The sequence below is a fragment of the Sarcophilus harrisii genome, chromosome 3 (genome assembly GCF_902635505.1).
Source record: "Sarcophilus harrisii chromosome 3, mSarHar1.11, whole genome shotgun sequence".
In the NCBI taxonomy this organism is placed as follows: Eukaryota; Metazoa; Chordata; class Mammalia; order Dasyuromorphia; family Dasyuridae; genus Sarcophilus; species Sarcophilus harrisii.
Window position 1 is genome coordinate 601,194,061 of NC_045428.1, and position 19,315 is coordinate 601,213,375.

The 19,315-nt window shown below is 60.1% G+C and overlaps 1 protein-coding gene, 5 non-coding genes and 1 pseudogene across 6 annotated transcripts; all 7 read right to left on the bottom strand.

Moving 5' to 3' along the window:
* Positions 1-7,111: 7,111 nt before the first annotated feature.
* Positions 7,112-9,293, bottom strand: LOC116422928 (annotated as a pseudogene).
* Positions 9,294-15,968: 6,675 nt separating this feature from the next.
* Positions 15,969-18,024, bottom strand: LOC100932870 (60S ribosomal protein L13a). Its single transcript, XM_031963460.1, is given in 9 exon segments — positions 15,969-16,088; positions 16,274-16,396; positions 16,548-16,607; positions 16,783-16,802; positions 16,805-16,867; positions 17,069-17,170; positions 17,369-17,434; positions 17,643-17,715; positions 17,923-18,024. Coding segments are annotated over 9 exon segments (609 nt in total). The 5' UTR covers positions 17,938-18,024; the 3' UTR covers positions 15,969-16,001.
* On the bottom strand, positions 16,151-16,236 carry LOC116423117. The gene has a single exon (XR_004233586.1). It is a non-coding gene; the product is annotated as a small nucleolar RNA SNORD35 (small nucleolar RNA).
* On the bottom strand, positions 16,687-16,757 carry LOC116423115. Its single transcript, XR_004233584.1, has one exon. It is a non-coding gene; the product is annotated as a small nucleolar RNA SNORD34 (small nucleolar RNA).
* LOC116423114 lies at positions 16,941-17,028 on the bottom strand. Its single transcript, XR_004233583.1, has one exon. It is a non-coding gene; the product is annotated as a small nucleolar RNA Z195/SNORD33/SNORD32 family (small nucleolar RNA).
* LOC116423119 lies at positions 17,237-17,327 on the bottom strand. Its single transcript, XR_004233588.1, has one exon. It is a non-coding gene; the product is annotated as a small nucleolar RNA SNORD35 (small nucleolar RNA).
* LOC116423112 lies at positions 17,490-17,572 on the bottom strand. Its single transcript, XR_004233581.1, has one exon. It is a non-coding gene; the product is annotated as a small nucleolar RNA Z195/SNORD33/SNORD32 family (small nucleolar RNA).
* Positions 18,025-19,315: the final 1,291 nt, after the last annotated feature.

Here is a 19,315-nt window from a genome sequence, read left to right on the forward strand (position 1 = left end):
CTGACGTGGGCAGAAGAAGGCGGGGATGAGGCTGCCCATTTCCCCCTGCCTCTATTAATCCCAGGCTGAAAACACCTGGACGGCCCCCACTCTTCCACATAGATCATGCAGGCCACCACGCTGCCAGACACGCCAGGAAGGCACCGAGCCTGCCGCAGGCTGACTCTGTGGAGCAGAGGGAGTCTGCAGGGGTCTCTGCAGGGGGAAAGGCTCAGATCCAGTATGGGCATAGAAGACCTTTGGGAATGGGGCCCAAGGATCCTGTGGCCCCAGGGACTACTCTTACCAAGTTCACAGTGATGGATTTGGTCAGAGCAGGGTGTTGGACCGTGCAGCGCAGAAGACCTCATCCCAGAGACTTAAGTGCCCCGGGAATGGAAGGTGCCGTCTCCATTGGTACGGCTCCAGCTGGCAGGGCTCTATACCGGCTTCCCCTCCCGGAATTTCAGCTCGCTCAGGCGGGAAGAAGAAGAAGGCCTGGCAACTGAGCGTGGACCAGGCGGCCCCTGGCCCGGCATTGGCTTCAGCTCGCACCTCCAGGGGCCTCTGAGGAAAAAACGCCCGGGTCAGGGGCACCCACGAGACGTTTCCTTCCCACAGCACCTGAGTGAGGACTCAGGGCCTGCCTTCCTCAGGGACTGGGTGATCCTGAGGGCCTCCAGGGGCGCCATAATTGCTGGGGTGGCCAGGAGTCAGGCTGGTCCTCAGAACTTTAGCCCCTCAGACACTTGTAGCCAGGACCCCGGGCATGGCGCCTGTGGGTCCCAGCGTCCTCTTCTGCAAATGAGCTGGAGGAAATGGCTGAGCAGAGGGCTTCCAAGGAAGCTATGGGGTGCATGTGGGACCCACCTGAATGGCCTCCTTGGGTGCGTGATCCGCTCCGGGGCCTCCCAGGTGACCCCGCTCCTGGGCCTCCTTCCATTCCCGGTGGGGTCTCTTCCTCGGCCTGATACGCGCTTCTGGGAGAGGGCATGGGACCCACTGCTGCGTTCTGGGGTCCCACCTCCAGGGTGCCCAGGCCTGGCGGAGATGTGAACCCCGACTTGGTGACTTTAGTACACTCCCCGGGCCCAGCTGCTCACGTGCCTTTCACTGGAAGTTGTGTGCTTGCCCCTCTGCAGGTGGCTCTTGAGTCTCTAGGGGCAGGTGATGAGGAGGAACTCCGCCACCTTCTCAAGCCAGCTGGCTCTCGTTCAATGATTATTCCCTCACATTGGAGGCCTCACGCTGTGTCCAAACCAATCTCTTCTTCTCAGTAGGGTCAGGTCAGAAGGTCAGCCATCCAGGGCGAATCGAGGCCGTCAGCTGAGATGAGGTTAGCCGGGCTTCAGCTGGCAGCCCATCAGGCCCTGGAAAATCTGGGCCCTAGAGGAGGCCCAGAGAGGCCGTGAGGGCAGAAGGCCCTTTCCTGCCAGGACCCCCCTCCATTGGCTAGCGATCCTCAACCTCTCACCCTCCTTAGACACCCCTTAAGGCTACTGCAGCAACCCGTTCTTGCTTCTTCAGGTACCCGTCTCCTCCTCCCAAACCAGGCTTCCCTCGGCTCCCAGCACCAGGCCCCAAGGCTGGCGTTGCCACTGAGCTGTAGGTCAGGAAGAGCTGGGGCCCCAGCCATCCAGGCCCCAGACCCAGGGTCCCCAGGGGGCACTCGACACTGCAGTGAGCTGGTAGAATAAGGATGGCCTGCGGTCAAGCAGGTCCCAGGGACCCGCAGGGCAGCCAGAGAGGCCAGGCCGTGTGCTCGGAGAGAGACAGGAGGAAAACAATCAAGGCAGCCAGGAGAGCAGGAAAGGGGAGGAGGGCATACAGGCAGGTCAGGGCTCAAGTCCCCCGCCACAAATCTGCTGCCCAGGCTCAGGGTTCCCCTCCCACCCTCACACCTCAACACCCTGGGCAGCGGGCACCAGCACCAGGAGGGGAGATTCTGGGGCTTAGGGAGGACTTCCATCGTGAGACCTGAAGGGCCGAGTCACAGTCCGTGCAGGGATCCAGGTCCTGGGCTCCCTGACCCTGTCATGGGAAAGCCGCTCCCGCCCCCCCAGGGAGGGCTCCCCCTAAGGAGAACCCCCCCGGGCCTCCCTCCCCTTGCCACAGGAGGTCCGGCCCACCCGCCCCGGACCCTCGGCCGCCGTCCTGTCCCTCCTGCTCGGGCGGACTCCCCCCCGGGGCGCTCCAAATCCCCGGGCCCGCCTATCCGCCCCCTCGCTCCTGGCCAGGACTCTCGTGACGGGCGTCCGCGCCCCTCCCGTCCCTTCCCAGGCCCCCCTGGCTGCAGCTCCGGCCTCTCCCGCTTCCGTTCCCAGCTCCATCTGCCGGCCCCCCACCCCGCCCCCCCGTTCCGGGGGTGGCCCATTCCCCTCCGGTGGGGGAGACCCAAATGCCCATCAGGCTTCCCTGCCCCCTAACGTCCCTGGCGTGGGGAGCAGGCGCGGAAGGGCAACCGTGCCCAGGTCAAAGGGCCGGCCTGCCGTCGGTGGCCCCCCCTCCCGACGGCACCTCGGGCGGGGGGCGGGGATGGGGCGGGGCTCTGCCGCCGCGGGGCTGGGTGGGATTGTGGCCCTTGCTTTTTCCGTGGGAGGGGGGGGGTGAGGGGAGTCCGGATAACAGGGGGGGGCGGGGCTTCCCCGGATCCCCCCTCTGGCCCCTGGGTCCCGGTAAAAACATCAGGGGCGGAGCCAGAGCGCGCCCTACTCCCGGGTAAATAACCCGCCTCCCGAGGGGGGGCGGCGCCGCGGGCCCTGCCGGGGAGGGGCCTCAGGCGCTCCAGGACCCCCCTCCGCACCTGAGGCGGGCGGCCCGGGGTTCCGGGCCCCGAGACCCCCGTTAGTGGGGGGAGGGGACTGGAGGCCCAGTCCCCGCCCGGGCGAATAAATTTTGATGGAACGACGGACTCGTTCCCACCAGTTATTGCCTTCCCAATGGCCCTACCCACCCCTGTCCCCCCAGCTGGGTCCGCTCGTCCATTGGACCTTTTAAACTTGGGATCCTCTGGGTGACACCTGGCGCAGCTCCGCCTTCCAGACCAGGAGGAAAAGTAGCCATTCAAACTCGATAGAACGGAATAATGGATATGCCTTTCTAAATAAGGAAAAATAACGGGGAATATGAAAGTTAAAAAATCAATAAAACAATCATGTTAAGTACCAAGGAAGCCTGGGGTGAATTTCCCGTTTCTTGGAGTTCTTTCCTCTGGTAGGACAGCCCCTGCCACCAGCCCAGGGGTCCAAACCAAAGGTGCCCCCAATCCCCGCCTTCCCCTCCCCGGTTTTTGACCCCCATCAGCCCTCTGTCAGCCCGTTCCCCCCCTTCTCTGACCCTCGCAGCTCCGGCCCTCCCCCCCCCTTCCCCAGACCCCGGCGGACCGGGCGGGTGAGGACAAACCCGAGGTTGACTCAGCCTCAACCCTGGCTGTTGGCGGGGGCCCACCTCTGCCTCCAGTTTCCTCAACTATAAGGTTTCAGAAACCACAAAGGTCTTGGTCTCCCCCTTTTCCCCCCTCTGCCAAAGGCTTTTCCTAAAGAAACAAATGACCCTGCGCCGCCTTCTGCCTTTAGAACCGATGGGAACCCGGCCTTCTCTTTTAGCGGTCCAGCGCCGCGCTCAAACCTCCTTCCCCTCCCCTTCCTCCAGTTCATCCTGGTCGGGCCCTCCCCCTCTCCCGGAGGCCGCCTCCTCCCCCAGCCCCCGGGCAGGTTGGGCGGGGGGGGCCGCCCGGGGCGGCGGGTTTCTTTTTTCATCGTGGGCTCCCGTCCCTCCTGCAGCTGGCCCGGGCCCGTCGTGCCCGGAAGGAACCCAGGCGTTGCCCCTGGGGGGCTCAAATCGCTTTGTTCCCCGTGTCCGACTCCCGGGACCCGTTCCCGCGTGTTCTGGCAGCCCCTGGCCCGATTACCATTTGCTCCGGCCTGTTTGGCAGATGGGAAGGCCCTCAGTCGCGGCTGGGGCTCGGACTTCCCCGGGCGTCCCTGGGTCCCGGCCCGGCGTGTGGGGGGGCAGCCCGGCCACAGGGGCGTCCGGCCCCTGGGAGGCGGGCAGTGGGATGGAATCTGCCCGCCGGGGTGCTGCCCACCCGGGGGCTTTGGAAATCGGGCCCCGGGGGGTGCTGGGCCGCCTCCCGGCCCCTCTCCCTGTCCCCGGGACCGGTGGCTCAGGACTGCAGGGCCCCCGGACTCGGATCCATCCTCGGGGGCCCGGTCCCGCCTTCCATTTCGGCCTTCCAGAAGGAAGAACAGACTGTGCTCCGTCCCCCGGTTGGCGTCCCGGGAACCATCCGGGGCTCCCGGCGCAGCCCCCTCCTCCCGCTTAGCTTTTTTGGGTTCCCTTTTCACCCCCGCCAAACCTCCCCTCCCCCGGCCTCGGGCAGGATCTGGAGCGTTCCCAGGGGGCCGCCGCCCGGGAAACATCGCCCGGCGGGGGCGTGAAAGGGAGCGCCCGGGACCTCCCCTCGGGCTCTGGCCTCCCGGGGTACCCAAGGCGGCCCAGGCTGTCGGCGTCCCTCGGGGCCAAGCGGGGACGGCGTGCCCGTCAGGGGGAAGGGCAGTTATGGGGGTTGTCCCTTCGGGCGGCAGCAGGGGTTCCAGAGCGGCCTGGGGACACTGGCGGGGCGATGCTGAGGCGGCAGGGCCAGGGACCACTGTGCACGGCAGCAATACTATTGGTGACCAGTTCTCGGGCCTGGCCCTCCCCACGACCGACCAAGCAGCTCCAACAGACAGGGAGAAACCAACGGCTCGCCGGAGAAGGAACTCTGGGAATGACTAAGAACCGCTGCACTGAACTCCCAGTCCCCTATGTTTAGGCCCACCTGCGTTTCTGATTTCCTTCACAAGCTAATTGTAATAATTCAGAGTCTGATTCTTTTTGTACAGCAAAATAACGTTTTGGTCATGTATACTTATTTGTATCTAATTTATATTTTAATATATTTACATCTACTGGTCATCCTGCCATCTAGGGAGGGGTGGGGGTAAGAGGTGAAAAACATGAACAAGAGGTTTGGCAATTGTCAATGCTGTAAAGGTTACCCATGTATATATCCTGTAAATAAAGGCTATTAAAAAAATTTTTTAATTATATAAAAAAAATGGAATAGGCCGAATCTCTCGTTGTTCCAGTCAGCGTCCCAACTGATCCTGTCAGAATCTCCACGTTCCGTGTTCTCTTGGTTCTTACCCTGAGGTTAAGGGTTTCTGTGGAAAGGAAGCTCCCAACAGAGCCTCCCAGCTCTGGCCAAGGAAAAGGACACGTCTCAACCCCCAGGAATCAGGGCCCTCCTTCCCCCAAACTCCCGAGCTCCATGGGTCTGCCTCTTCCAGGCACCCAGTGCCACGCCCCAAACTCATGCCGGCTTCCTCCGCCTCGCCAGGATTCAAGAGCCACAAGTGTCTGCGTTGCTCGCGGCTCCAAGAACCCTTTCAATGTGTTGTTCTGCTTCATCCCTACCCTCGGTCCTGCCCTTGTGCCCTGACCAGGCGCTAACCTAATACAGACACAAATAAAGGGAAAACAAAGGAAGGCAGTTGGGCAAAAGCAGCCAACCTCCAAAGGCGACACCCACCCACCCTAATCCCTTTAGAGCCCCCTCCCATGACTCTTCCTCCTTCTTGGAACCAAAGGCTGGGTTATTTTATACCTGCATCTTCTGGTTTTCTGGGTACTTTCAGCCAGCGCCTGAGGGATCCTTCTTCCCCATGGTACCTCAAGTCCCCCTTCTCACCTCCTCCCCACCTTCCCTTCCCGGTGCCTCCCAAGCCCCTGCCTGGAATCAGGGCTGCTCTCTGTCAACAGTTAGCCCAGTCCTAACACGCCCTTGGCCTTAATAAATGCACACCAGGACGATTTGGAACAGAAGGCCGAGAGCCATCTCCACCCCGAGGCTTTGGAGCCAGGGCCCTATCTGCCCCCAGCTCTGGGCCCAGGGCAGCGCTCAGCGCTGGCCTGGGGGTTCTGCCCCTGGAGAAAGTGGGGACAGGGCCCAGCCCAGCGAGGTCCTCGGCTCTCCCCAGAGCCCCTCCCCTCCTCCTTTGGTGGACCTCCAGGCCCCCTTCCATTCAGGATGCTCTCCTCCCGGAGGCGCGGAGGAGCTCGCCTTTGGCCAGCGGGAGGACCAGGAGGCGGCTGAACATCTGCCAGACAGCTTCCCAGAAGCAGCCCAAGGGACACCTTGAGGGTCCCACAACAGGACCCCAAGCAGGCAGGCCCACTGGGCAGTGAGCAGGGCTGCCATTAACTCTCTGGACTCCCCAAAACTTCCCCAGGCCCTACTGTTACCAAACTACCTCATAGACAAGGGGCAGGTTGGAACTCTGGTCCCGGGAAGCGTCCCATGCACCCTGTGGGTACCTGATGGGGGCAGAGTCCAGGAGGGACTCCACAATTGCCCCAGGCCCTGGAGGCAAAAGCCCGCTGGCCAGAGCCCGACCTGGGGGCGAAGCTTGAGCTGGGCCGCTGCCCGGAGGCCGGCCACCTCCACTTTCCCCGGCCTCCTCAGGTCCCCCTCACTGGAGCCCCTTGCCAGGACAGAAGGGTGGGGTCTCCCAGCCCAGGATCCTGGGTGGGGGCCAAGAGCACTTCCTGTTGCTCGCTGGGCTTTGATGTGGCCCCTGGGTTTCCTCTCACAGGAACCTGCCACACCCCCACCTGGGCAGGCGCTGCTGGCGTGGTGGGGGCTGCTTTAAAAGCTCCCCGTGGCAGCACAGCGCCGCCCAAGTCTGCCTGTCCGGCCCTTCTCCCAACCCCTCGTACCAGAGTCATCCGAGACCCAGTGGGCTGTGGGGATGGGGGTCGGGGTAACCCGAGCCGGAGGAGGCCCCCAGGGAGCGGCCGTCTCCCGGACCCTCAGGGTTCTTCTAAAGGCACCCATCCTCCCGCTGTGAGGGCCTGGGGCGAGGCCGGCAGACACCTGCCCCAGACTCCACCAGGAGGCAGAAGAGCACAGGCCCTTTGCATCCTTGCCAGGGTCTGACCTGAGCCAAAACCCCAGAATTGGGCCGTCCTGGAGCTGGGAGAGGGAGGGGCGGAGGATCCGCACCCCCAGCAGTCAGAGCCACAGGGACCACAGTGGGGAAGGGTCCACAGCAGGTGGGGGTGCGGGTCACGACACAGACACGGAAAATAGGGAAAGGATGTCTTTATTGGCAAAGCAGCTGGCAGGGCCACAGCGGCACTCTGGCACACGGCCCCACCCCCGCCAGGGGGGCTCAGAACTTCTGGAACTGCTTCTTGGTCCCGGCTGCCTTGGTGACCTTCAGCACGTTGAACCTGACGGTCTTGCTGAGGGGCCTGCACTCCCCACAGTCACAATGTCTCCGATCTGGGCGTCTCTGCGGGCACAGAACGCGGAAGGTCAGCTGCCGCCCCCAAGCCAGAGGTCCTGCGGGGTCCAGGCTCCTAAGGCCGCACCTGAGCCCCTCCGTCACAATGAAAGAGGAACTGAGGCCGAAGGAGGGAGATGGGGCTGGGCCAAGTGGACCAATTCCGGCTCAGCCTGGAGGCCTGCGGGCAGTCAGCAGGACCCAGTCAGGGGGTAGCTGGCAGTGCCCTTTGAGGCCTTCCTCGGGGCCAGGGTGACCTAGCCTGCACCCCTGCACAGCGTGTGGGGCCACGGAGGGCACAGCCGGCATCTTGGTACCGCAGCGCTCAGCCCAGAGGCTGGCACCCAGTGGGAGGAGGGCCTCCCAGCCTGGCTCAGGGTCCCTTCCTCTGAAAGTGGTGGCCCCAGTGACAAGGCGGGCCCAGAGGAGGGTCTCAGACACCCCCTCGAGATCCTGGCTCCTGTTGGTGCCCGGGCAAGGCCCTTACCTGAAGCAGGGTGACAGGTGCACGGACATGTTCTTGTGGCGCTTCTCGAAGCCGGTTGTACTGCGGATGTAATGCAGGTAGTCGCGGATGACGATGGTCCTCTGCATCTTCATCTTGGTCACCACCCTGGGCGGCGAGACAGGAGATGATGGAGGGTCCCAGCAGGGGGGTCCCGTCCCAACCCACCGGCCCGACTCACCAGACAGGATCCGGCCTCGGATGGAGACGTTGCCAGTGAAGGGACACTTCTTGTCAATGTAGGTGCCCTCGATGGCCTGGAGGGAAGAGAAAGTGAGGGGAGGGCAGGCAGCCAGGGGCTGGGGGAGGGGCTAACAGGCACTCACCTCCTGGGGGTCTTGAAGCCCAGCCCGATGTTCTTGTAGTACCTGGGCAGCTTCTCCTTGGCCGTGTCCCCAAGCAGCACCCGCTTCTTGTTCTGGAAGATGGTCGGCTGCTTCTGGTAGGCACGCTCAGTCTGCAGAGAGAGGGGCACAGTGGGGGGGGGTCAGGGCAGGGGCAGCTGGGCACACAAGTGGAGGGGCAGATGGGCACACACAGGGGTGAGGGTGGGGCTGCTGGGCACATAACTGGGGGCTGCTGGGCACACACAGGGGTGAGGGTGGGGCTGCTGGGCACATAACTGGGGGCTGCTGGGCACATAACTGGGGGCTGCTGGGCACACACGGGGTGAGGTGGGGCTGCTGGGCACATAACTGGGGGGCTGCTGGGCACACAACTGGGGGCCGCTGGGCACATAATTGGGGGCTGCTGGGCACACGCTCCCCAGGGGCCGCTGGGCACACACGGGGGTGAGGGGGCCGCTGGGCACATAACTGGGGGCTGCTGGGCACACACGGGGTGAGGGTGGGGCTGCTGGGCACATAACTGGGGGCCGCTGGGCACATAACTGGGGGCCGCTGGGCACACACGGGGTGAGGGGGCCGCTGGGCACATAACTGGGGGCCGCTGGGCACACACAGGGGTGAGGGGGCCGCTGGGCACCTCCCCAGGAACTAATGGGCACACATCTGAGGGGCCGATGGGCGCCACACTCGCCAGGGGCCGGGAGGGCGCACTCCCCGCCGAAGGGAGGCAAAGACAGGCCAGAGACACGCGAAGGCAGAAAGCGGGCGGGCGCAGGGAGCCGAGGGAGGCAGACACAGAAAGGGGCACAGAGACAAGGGGAGACGCAAACATCAGAGAGACCGGGCAGTGCCCAGAGACAGGAGGGAGACAGAGACAGGCAGAGACGCAGAGGGCTCAGACCCTCAGGGACAGGGAGGAGTCAGGAGCCCCGGGGCCAGGCCCCTCAGAGACCCCGCAGCCACGTGGGGCCGCGGGCGGCAGGACTGCTGCGGCGGAGGGGTCCTCCCACCCCCCACCGAACCGAACCCGCGCCCACGCATGCGCGCACCTGGATGTCCGCCATGGCGCCGCGTCGCTCGTCTCCGCTCCTCTTCTCTAGGACGAACGGACCGAAAAGGACCGGAAAGCCGCCGCCGGGTCTCCTTAAACACGAGGCAAGGCCGAGCAGGAAGTGACGCAACACGCCGGAGCGGCAGGCGGGGACCAAGACCGGAGCTAGAGGGGACGTGGGCAGGACTTCCGGGAAGCGGAGAAGGAACACGTGGTGTCCATCCAGGGGCGGAGAAGGAAAAACACCACGTGGGAGTGGGTGGGGCCTGGCGTGGGGCGGACTTCCGGTGGGACGCCGCCGCGAACGTCCCCAGGGCCCTTTTCTTTTGCGTCCGCCAATCCAGCGGCCTCTTTGTGAGTCTGCGGCCTGGAACCCCGCACGGCCCTGCCCGCGACTCCCCTGCGGAAGTTGGGGCACAGTCCAGACCCGATGTGGCCTCTTTTTTCTTCATTGTAGGGACGGCCCCGAGGGAAGGCTGGGACACGGAGGGACCGCGATGTTTCACAGCATCAGGCCTTTGTGGCAGCCGCTGGGCCAGGCTCCTCCCCGCCCTCCCGGGGCCCCATTTTACAGGCAGGGACCGAGGCAAGCGAGACTCAGGGCGAGATCACAGCGCGCGACGTCTCGGCCTGGGGCGGGCTGACTGCGCCCCTGGGGTCCCGCAGCGGGAGGAGCCGGCGGGAGGCAGGGCTCTGTCCGGTCCTGGGGCGGCAGGGAGGCCGCGGCGCGGGCTGTGGGGCGGCCGGCCCCGGCCGGAGGGACTCGAGGCGTTTCCCCAGGGAGCCTCTGAGGGCTGACCGCGCGCCACAGCAGCCCCTCCCCGCACGCAGACCTGGCCTGGCCCAGCCCAGGCTACCCTCCGGGGATCTCCGGCACGTGCGGCCTCGGGCCTGGGTCTGCAGCCCGAGCCAGTGGCTGGCGCTTGTATGAGGCGCCCGCCTCCCGCGGGGTCTCAACACTCGCTTTTTCTTTTCCTGGGCCTGCAGAGTTTGCAGCGTTCGCCCTCGCAAAACCTCGCGTTCCCGATGTTTCCCCCTCCCCCTTCTCTAAACCGGGGGTAATTCAAGCTTAAACGCATGCAAAAGAAATGAGAGGTGCTTAAAGCCTTATGGCACGTGCCCCGGCACTGTAGGCCTTAATAAATGCTCAGTTCCTTCCCTCACGAGTTTTGTAAGACCCTGCGTTCCAGATTGTTCTCCTAACTCCCTTACCTCCCTTCCCAGACTGCAAGCAGTCCGAGACGAGGCTAAATGGGTGCGTTTCTTTTAAACGTTTTCCCTTTTGTCGTGTCCTGCAAGGAAGATCAGACCGAAAGGGGGAAAAAAGGGCAAGCAAACAACAACAAAGGAAAACTGGATGTTTGGTTCACAGGCGTCTCAGGCTTCTGGCCGGATGCCATTTTCCATCCTGAGTCTATTGGAATTGCCTGGATCCAGCGTTCTGCTCGTTTCCCTCCAGTGAGAAAAAGGAGAGTTAAAGCATTTGTTGTTGTTCCTATGATTGGAGTCTTCTCCACCTTGTTTAGGTGTTTCCTTATCCAAGATATGGAGTGAATCATCTATTTCCTTACAGATGAGGAAACTGAGGCAAACAAGTGACTTGCCAGGTCACATAGCTAATCATCTTGTGTCTGGGGTGAGTCGGGTTGGAACTGGGAAGTCTTCCTAACTCTACCCAATGTGCCATCTCGCTGGCCCCAATTGTGGGTAGAGGCTCCTAGGAGGCACATTGGGGCGCTTGACATAAGGAAGACCTGGCTCCAAATAAAGCTTCGGGCAGTTTTAGTGCTGTGAGCCTGGGCAAGTCTGCAGGCGGCTTCCCCACTGCACTCATCTGTACAAGGGGATATAACATCAATTACCTCCCGAGATTGTTCTTTTTTGCTTTTAATTATTAAAGCTTTTTATTTTCAAAACATATGCATAGTTTTCAGCATTCACCCTGAGAAAATCTTGTGTTCTTGTCGGTGGAATCGTGAATGGATCCAACCATTCTGGAGAGCAATTTGGAGCTGTGCCCAAGGGGCCTCAAAGTGTCATCCCCTTTGACCCAGCAATACTACTACTGGGCTTATACCCCAAAGAGATCTTAAAGGAGGGAAAGGGACCCACATGTGCACGAATGTTTGGGGCAGTCCTGTTTGTAGTGGCCAGAAACTGGAAACTGAATGGATGCCCATCAATTGGAGAATGGCTGAATAAATTGTGGTATATGAATATTATGGAATATTATTCTTCTGTAAAAACGACCAGCAGGAGGATTTCAGAGAGGCCCAGAGAGACTGACAGGAGCTGATGCCGAGGAAATGAGCAGGACCAGGAGATCATTATATACTTCAACAAGACCATATGATGATCAATTCTAATGGACCTGGCCATCCTCAGCAATGAGGTGATTTGAGCCAGTTTCAATGGTCTGATGGAGAGAGCCATCTGCATCCAAAGGGAGGAACTGAGTGTGAATCACAATCTAGTATTTTCACCTTTTTTGTTGTTTTGCTTGCATTTTGTTTTCTTTCTTGTTTTTTCCCCTTTTGATTTGATTTTTTCGTGCAGCACAATATTTGTGGAAATATGTACAGAAGAATTAATATATTGGATTATTTTCCAGCTAAAGACAGAGGGTCGGGGGGAAGGGACGGAAAAATTGGAACACAAGGTTTTACAAGGATGAATGTTGAAAATTAGCCATGTATATATTTTGAAAATAAAAAGCTTTAATAAAAAAAGAAGGGGGAGAAAAAAAACCTGTGATCCATACTGAATGGACTCTACAATCCACTCTTTGGGTGAAGATGTCTCTCTCCATCGGGTGAAGATGTCTCTCTCCATCATGTCTATTGGAATTGGCCCAAATCACCTCGACATTGAAAAGAGCCACAATGGATTGTAATATACATCTTGTTACCATGTACAATGATCTCCTGGTCCTGCTCATTTCCCTCAGCATCAGTTCGTGTAAGTCTCTCCAGGCCTCTCTGAAATCCTTCCACTGGTCATTTCTTACAGAACAATAATATTCCATGACATACACATGCCTTAGCTGATTCAGTCATTTTCCAGCTGATGGGCATCCTCTCTGTTTCCAGTGCTTGCCACAAACAGGGAAGAGAAAAGAAAGATGAAAGAGAGGGATGAAAAGGGGGGAGAGAAAGTGGAAGAGAGACAGAGGAGAAGGGAGGGAGGGAAGAGAAAGGTGTAATATTCTTCTCTAAAATGTAATATTCTCGTGTTGGGTTTTCCTTGGTCTCTGGAGGCAGCCTTTGTTTCAGTTCAGGAATCCCCCCAAACGCAGCCAGGAGTTAAACTCCAAATCCTTTATTGTCTCTTTCCAAGTCTTGTCTCCTTTCCTGTGGCCCGGTTAGCTTTCTTAGAAGCCTTCTGTGGTCTTGGTTCAGAGAGCTGCTGCTCCCACCTCCTTCTCTGGCTTCTGAATCTCCCTGACTGAGGCAAGAGCTTCTCATGAGTTTGTCCTCCCAGCCCCTGAGGCTTCTAGTTTATATGCCCCACACTGAGTATACACCAATCATTATATCACCAGGAAACCATTATTTGTTATAGGATTAAATCAATGCTAAACTAGATTTAACCACTGTCTCCTCAATCCCACTTAGTGCCTTGTCTCAAGTTCTGGCCCATAAAGTCTCCTTCTACGATTAAATCAATCACAGGGAACCAGGCTAAATGAGATAACTATTGTCCCTATCAATCCCATTGACTGAGCTCCTCCTTTCGAGTTCTGGCCCCTAACAGAAAGGAGTGAGGGAGAGGGAGAGGGAAAGGGCATGGGAGAGGGAGGGAAGGAGAAGAGGGAAGAGGAGGAGAGAGAAGGGGGAGGGAAGGAGGGAGAGAGAGATGAGAGCCTGTCTGCCTCTCCCCACCTGGGGCCTCCTCCATTCAACCACCAAAAGGCTTTTCTGAAGCCCAGGTTTGCCCCATCACGCTCCCCCCAGTCGTCAATCAAATCCAGCAAGTTCCCTATTGGCCCCAGGATCCAACACAAGATGCTGTTTTGACACTGGGGGGCCCTCCTTAGCTTTCCTCACCCCTCACACCTTACTTCATGTACTCTAGCCCACCTGGCGGCTCCTCCAGCATTTCCTCTGGCCCTCCCTGTCCCCTCAGGTCCCCTAACCCCTGCCTCCCCCAGGCAGCCTTCATGAAGGCCCGGGTCTTTATCCTGGGTTCCCAGGATGCTGTCTCCCCTCAGACAGAGCAGTAACTCTTGTACCACTCCTTGTACCCCCAGCATTACGCATGGCTGGGACTTAACAGGTGCTTCTTGTTTGGCTGGTGAATTGTGACTTTCTCACAGTCACTCAGCCAATCTAAAGTTGGATTTGAACTCAGGTCCTCCTGCCTACAGGCTACTACTCTGGGCACTGAGCCCCAGGATCCAAATGAGCTCAGGGGATTTGAGATTCTCATGAACTCAGAAGCTGGACTGCCAAGGGCTGAGCAATGAGTCCAGAGGGGACGGAGGCTTTTTCTGGTAATCTGGCGGGGAAGAGGAGGAGCCTTGTGTGCTGTCAGAGGACCCAGGGCCAGGGAGAGCACGAAGGGGGGATGACACCGGCCCCTCTCGCTGCTTGCCTTCCAGATTTCTGGACCTGAATAGTCTGCTCCCAGCCTGCCCCACCCGGGCATGCTAAGCTGGCTCTCCCAACACTTCCTTAATAGGAATTCCTGACTAACCTCCTGCCATTTCTTGGCTCTCCCCAGCTGCCCAGCCCTCTTCCTTGAGCTCTCCAGTGGGATGGCTGGGTAGGGAAATGGGGAGAGCGCCGGGCCTGGAGGAGATCACTGAGCCTTGCGGGTCTGCTCCTCACTCGTTAGAGGCCGAGCAGCAGAAGGTAGATCACCAGTATCCTTGCCAAGAAAAGTACAAGTGGGATCAAGGAGAGTCGGACTTTCCTGCCCCAGAGTGATCCTGCTCCGTCCTGCAAGTCCCTGGCAGGTCCCCTCCCCAAGTCAGCCCTTGCCAAACCCCTCAATGTCTTCTTGCCTCCTCCCGGCCTGAACATTCAGCTGCACAGAACTGAAAATCCCATTGTCCACATAAGTGCCCCTTTCCCCCTCATCTTCCATCTCACCACCACTGTACCCCATGCCCCGGAGCCAACCCTTCGGGAAAGGTGGCCCCTTTTCCTTAATCCTAATCCCTCCCGTGGATTGCAAATCAATATTCTCCTTCAACCCTTTTAAAGGGCACAGGGCCTCACTCCACTTTTTCTCCCAAGATGCTGTGACACTGACTTGTCCAATGGTCTATGGCCACCGTGGAAGCTTCCCCCCCATTTCCCTTGGGTCACCTCATTCCTACCCACTTCTCCGTGATTTAACCCACGACCCTATACTCGTTCTTGTTCAGTTTGGTGCCTTGGTGGCCCGATTTAGTTTAATTTGGGTCTGGCCATGTCCCTCTCCAGGAAAAGTCAAAGTGAACTCCCTCAGGGTCGTGTGCTGGGAGGCTGGATTTGATCTCAGTTGCTTCAGGTAGGGTACTCCTTCCCTTTTATAACCCAGAGTTCCTCACAGAACTGCCCCGCCCCCATCACATCCTCAGAGAAGAGTGCTCACAGGTGATTGCATTTTAGTGGTTCCCACTTACCATCAGCCCCCAACCACCTGGAAAGCCTCCCTAGCCACTCAAATGGGTACGCCACACTAGCCTCTGCCTCCATCTGCCCGGAGGTGACGCAGAAAGGAATACCTGCCTTGATGCAGTACTTTTGAGGTGCTCCCTCAGCCACCCTCCCACCAAGCAGCTGGGGCTCTCCCCTACTTGGGGCATTTTCTTCCCTTTGGAAGGCATTCTAGATTCATCTGTTCCTTGCACCCAGGGCCTATCTACAGCCAAGATGTTGGGAACCAAGGTTGACCTCTGCTTATGGGACTGTTGGAATATAGGACCTCAATACAATCAAGGGCTTTGGAGTAATCCACGGCCACGGGCTATTTCCAATTAACTAGGAGGGGCCTGAAGTAAGGTAAAGTTGTTGATTGGGGGTGGGATGGGGTTGATCAGTCTGGTAGGTAAACAGGCCTAAAGCTAAGTTAGGGAGACCCAGGGCACCCAACTGCACACTTGAGAGGCCAGGCTTCTCAGAGCTGAAGTAGAACCTAATGGGCAGGAGAAAAACTTGCTCTTGGTGGACAAACTTGTTGAGGTTAGGAAGGGACAAGAATCCCAGAGAATGGTAAGCAGTTTTCTGAAGATGATGGCAAAGGAAAAAGCACTGAAGCAGAAAAGAGTTCCGGGTGGTACAACCTGAGTTTGATAGGACCTCAAGGCAAGGAAGCAAAAATCCTAATATGGCCAACACCAGACCCCTAAATGGCTTTTAACCAAAATTTGCTTTAAAAAATTCAACATTTTATTTATTAAGCACCCAGACTGTGGGTACAAAGCAGTAGAGACCAAGCTCTGTCTTTGGGGAGATTTCCAAGTCCCACAGGACCTCTCTCCCCCCATCCCTCCCAGGGCCCTCAACCCAAGATTGTATGCAGATGTAGTCTGACCCCTCTCTCCATTCCCAGGCCACATCACTTTAACCCCGGAGGGAAAACAAAGCACTCCTCAGAGGCAGGCATCCCACCTTAGGAATCTTTCCTTCCTCAGTTAAGGACTCAGTTAGGACAAACCTATGGCACTGAATGTCCTTTCAAGCCCTGCTTGCTGTGTGTGTGGGCCCTCAAAGCACTCCCTCCCCTGATGGGAGGCACTGGCACAAAGGGACAGAAGGAGCCAGGAGTCCGGTTGCCGTAGATGATACACTTTATTGGACTCACACCAGCAGCCCGTGCTTCTTCAGCACCTTTGTGTATTTGTGGATTTTGCCTTCCACGTTCTTCTCTGCCTGTTTTCGTAGTTTCTGTGGGAGAAAACGAACTGTGACTGTGGGTCCAGGAACCGGGCAGCTCCCTCCCCGCAAGCCCCCTGGCATCAGCTGAGCCATGTGGCTTTGTCGGCAGTACCCTGGAGGCATCCGAAGACCATCGTGAGAACAAACATCATCTGCCAGGTGTCTCCAGTGGCTCCCCCCAACCCGTGTCTCACCGTAAGCTTCTTTTTCTTTCTGTAATGGATCTTGGCTTTCTCTTTCCTCTTCTCTTCCAATGTAGCAGTCACAGCCTGGTATTTCCAGCCAACCTCATGGGCCAGGCGCCCCAGATAGGCAAACTGTAGTGGGGAATACACGGACAAAAATCACACTCGAGACACCTTTTCTCTCTGCTCATCAAAACCTGGGGAGCAGGGCTCCAAAAGAGCTCCCAGCACCCAATTCTGAAAAGATCCCCCAATGTTAGGGAAAAGACCTCATTGCACCCACCTTCCTGGTTGGCTTCAGTCTGACCACTTTGAGAGCAGCTGGGACCACCATGCGCTTCCTCTGCAAGGGAAGGAGCCAATCAATGGGGTGATGGTGGAACACTAGGGATGGGCCTCCCACCCAGGGCTGGTGTGAAGTTGGGCGTCTCAGATAACACTGGTTTTCTCAGGAGACCTCAAACAATGTAGGTAACAGAGCATCACCGACGCCAGGGGCAGACCCGTGGGGAGCTCACCTTGTCGTAGGGTGGGGGATGCCGTCAAACACCTTGAGGCGCTCCAAGGCAGCCTGGCCTCGCTTGGTCTTGTGGGGAAGCATGCCTGGAGAGAAGAATTCCAGTGAGGGGCCACCCCTCTCTCTAGCTGGGCACCAAATGCCCCTCCCCCCCCCCCAGAGAGCTCAGATGGAGGTGCATGGATCTTGTCATCTCATGGTCGCTAAACTCGAACCTGTGACAAAAGTCGCCATCATCACAGCCCGGGCCCAGCCCCACCACGAGCAGGGCGCTCTCCCCCTTTTACCTCGCACGGTCCTCCAGAAGATCCGGCTCGGCGCTCGGAAGTGGTAGGGGCCTCGGGAGGGGTTTGTGTTCATGCGCTTTCGGAGGAAGGCCAGGTACTTCACTGGGGGGGGGGGGGAAGAAGGGGGTGAAAAGCTGTCCCGAGCACCGGGAAAGGCCCCCTCCCCCCGGGCCAGCATCAGCTACGCCTTAAGGCACAATCAGCAGGGACCAGAGATCCGGCCCTCTGAAGACCATCGTGAGAAAGGACATCACCTGCCAGCCGCGCCCGAACCCCCGCGCCCGCGCCCGCCCGACTCACGCTTGTTCCGGTAGAAGTTGCCCGAGATGTTGATGCCTTCGCAGCGAACCACCACCACCTTCCGGCCTGCGGGGACAAGGAGCCGAGTCAGCGCCGGAGCGAGGCTGGGGAGGGGTCAGGCTAGGCCTCAGAGCGGTGCATGGTTTGGTCTCATGGTCGCGAGACTCGAACGAAAGATGGTGAATGTTCCTCATCACCGGCCTTGCCGCGCGCCCTCCCGGGCTCCTCGCCCCGTCCCCGGGCCCACGTGGCGCGCGGACGCCCCCGCACTTACCCAGCAGGACTTGCTTGGCCACGATGGCCGCCAAGCGGCCCAGGAGGTGGCCCCGCCCGTCGATCACCAGCACCTGAGGGAGCAGGAGGAGACGCGGGGGTCAAGGCCGGCCCGAGACCCTGAGGCCACGTGATTCTTCCCGGCCTCGGCCGGGCCCGTCCCGCGGCTCAACCCCCGCTGCCCCATCGCTGGGTGGTTCCGGCGCTGCCCCGCGGGCCGTGCTACCGTCGGCCGAGGTTCCGGAGAAGTCTGGGCCCGCCACAGACTCAGCAGCACTCACCTGCCCGTCCGCCATTGCCGACGCCGCCCGGGAAAAGAAGGAGCTCTTCCACCGCGGGGCCTCCTTATCCACCTCACAGGGGCATCGGAAGTGACGCTGCGTCGGCGCGGCTCCCTATAGGTGGAGGAACGCCTCGCTCCTCCCCTGGGGCGGCGAGGGGCTATGCGCAGGCGCGACAAGCCGTGGGCGGGTTGGCTCCAGAGAAGGCGGCCGCGCGCCGCTCCGTGGGGTTGGGCGCAGGCGCAAAGGCAGACGCTTCTTCCAGAGGCCGAGCTCGTGCGCCTGTGGAGGGGGGCGGGGCTCCTGGAAGATTCACGTGGTCCTGCCTGAGTCAGGCTTCCCTGTCTGTCAGGGGCCCCTTCGGGGCGAGCTGCTGCCATCTTTGTGAGGGGCGATCGCCCCCCCCCCCCCCCCCCCCCCTCCCCCCCAGACATGCGCACTCCGGCCCGCCAGGCCGGTGCTGGGTTCCTGCGCCGCCGGGCGGCAGCGTGTTCAAACCCTGCTCCCCGCCCCTCCCCCAGCCTTGCCGGGGGATCTCCTAAGCGGGTCCACGGGCTGCCAGGGCTCTGGTTGCTAAGTTACCAGTAGGGGGCGTGGCTTCAGTTCCCCTCCCTCAGTCCTAGCTGGGCTCTCTTCCGGGTCTTTCCTGGGGATCTTGCCCTGCATTTTCTGCTAGAACCCCCGGAGCTCCCTCACTGCCCACTCCCCATTCAGGTCCCCTTGAGGTACCAGCAGGGGGCGTCGGGAGCGCGCTGACAGCCCACTCCCCATTCTGGTCCCCTGGGGGTCCCACGGGGGGCGTCGGCAGCACGCTGACAGCCCACTCCCCATTGTCCCAGCAGGAGGCGTCGGGAGCACGCTGACAGCCCACTCCCCATTGTGGTCCCCTGGGGGTCCCAGCAGGAGGCGTCGGGAGCGCGCTGACAGCCCACTCCCCATTGTGGTCCCCTGGGGTCCCAGCAGGAGGCGTCGGGAGCACGCTGACAGCCCACTCCCCATTGTGGTCCCCTGGGGGTCCCAGCAGGAGGCGTCGGGAGCGCGCTGACAGCCCACTCCCCATTCTGGTCCCCTGGGGGTCCCAGCCGGGGGGCGTCGGCAGCACGCTGACAGCCCACTCCCCATTCAGGTCCCCTGGGGTCCCAGCAGGGGGCGTCGGGAGCGCGCTGACAGCCCACTCCCCATTCAGGTCCCCTGGGGTCCCAGCAGGGGGCGTCGGCAGCACGCTGACAGCCCACTCCCCATTCTGGTCCCCTGGGGGTCCCAGCAGGGGGCGTGGGCAGCGCGCTGACAGCCCACTCCCCATTCAGGTCCCCTGGGGGTCCCAGCCGGGGGGCGTCGGCAGCACGCTGACAGCCCACTCCCCATTGTGGTCCCCTGGGGGTCCCAGCAGGGG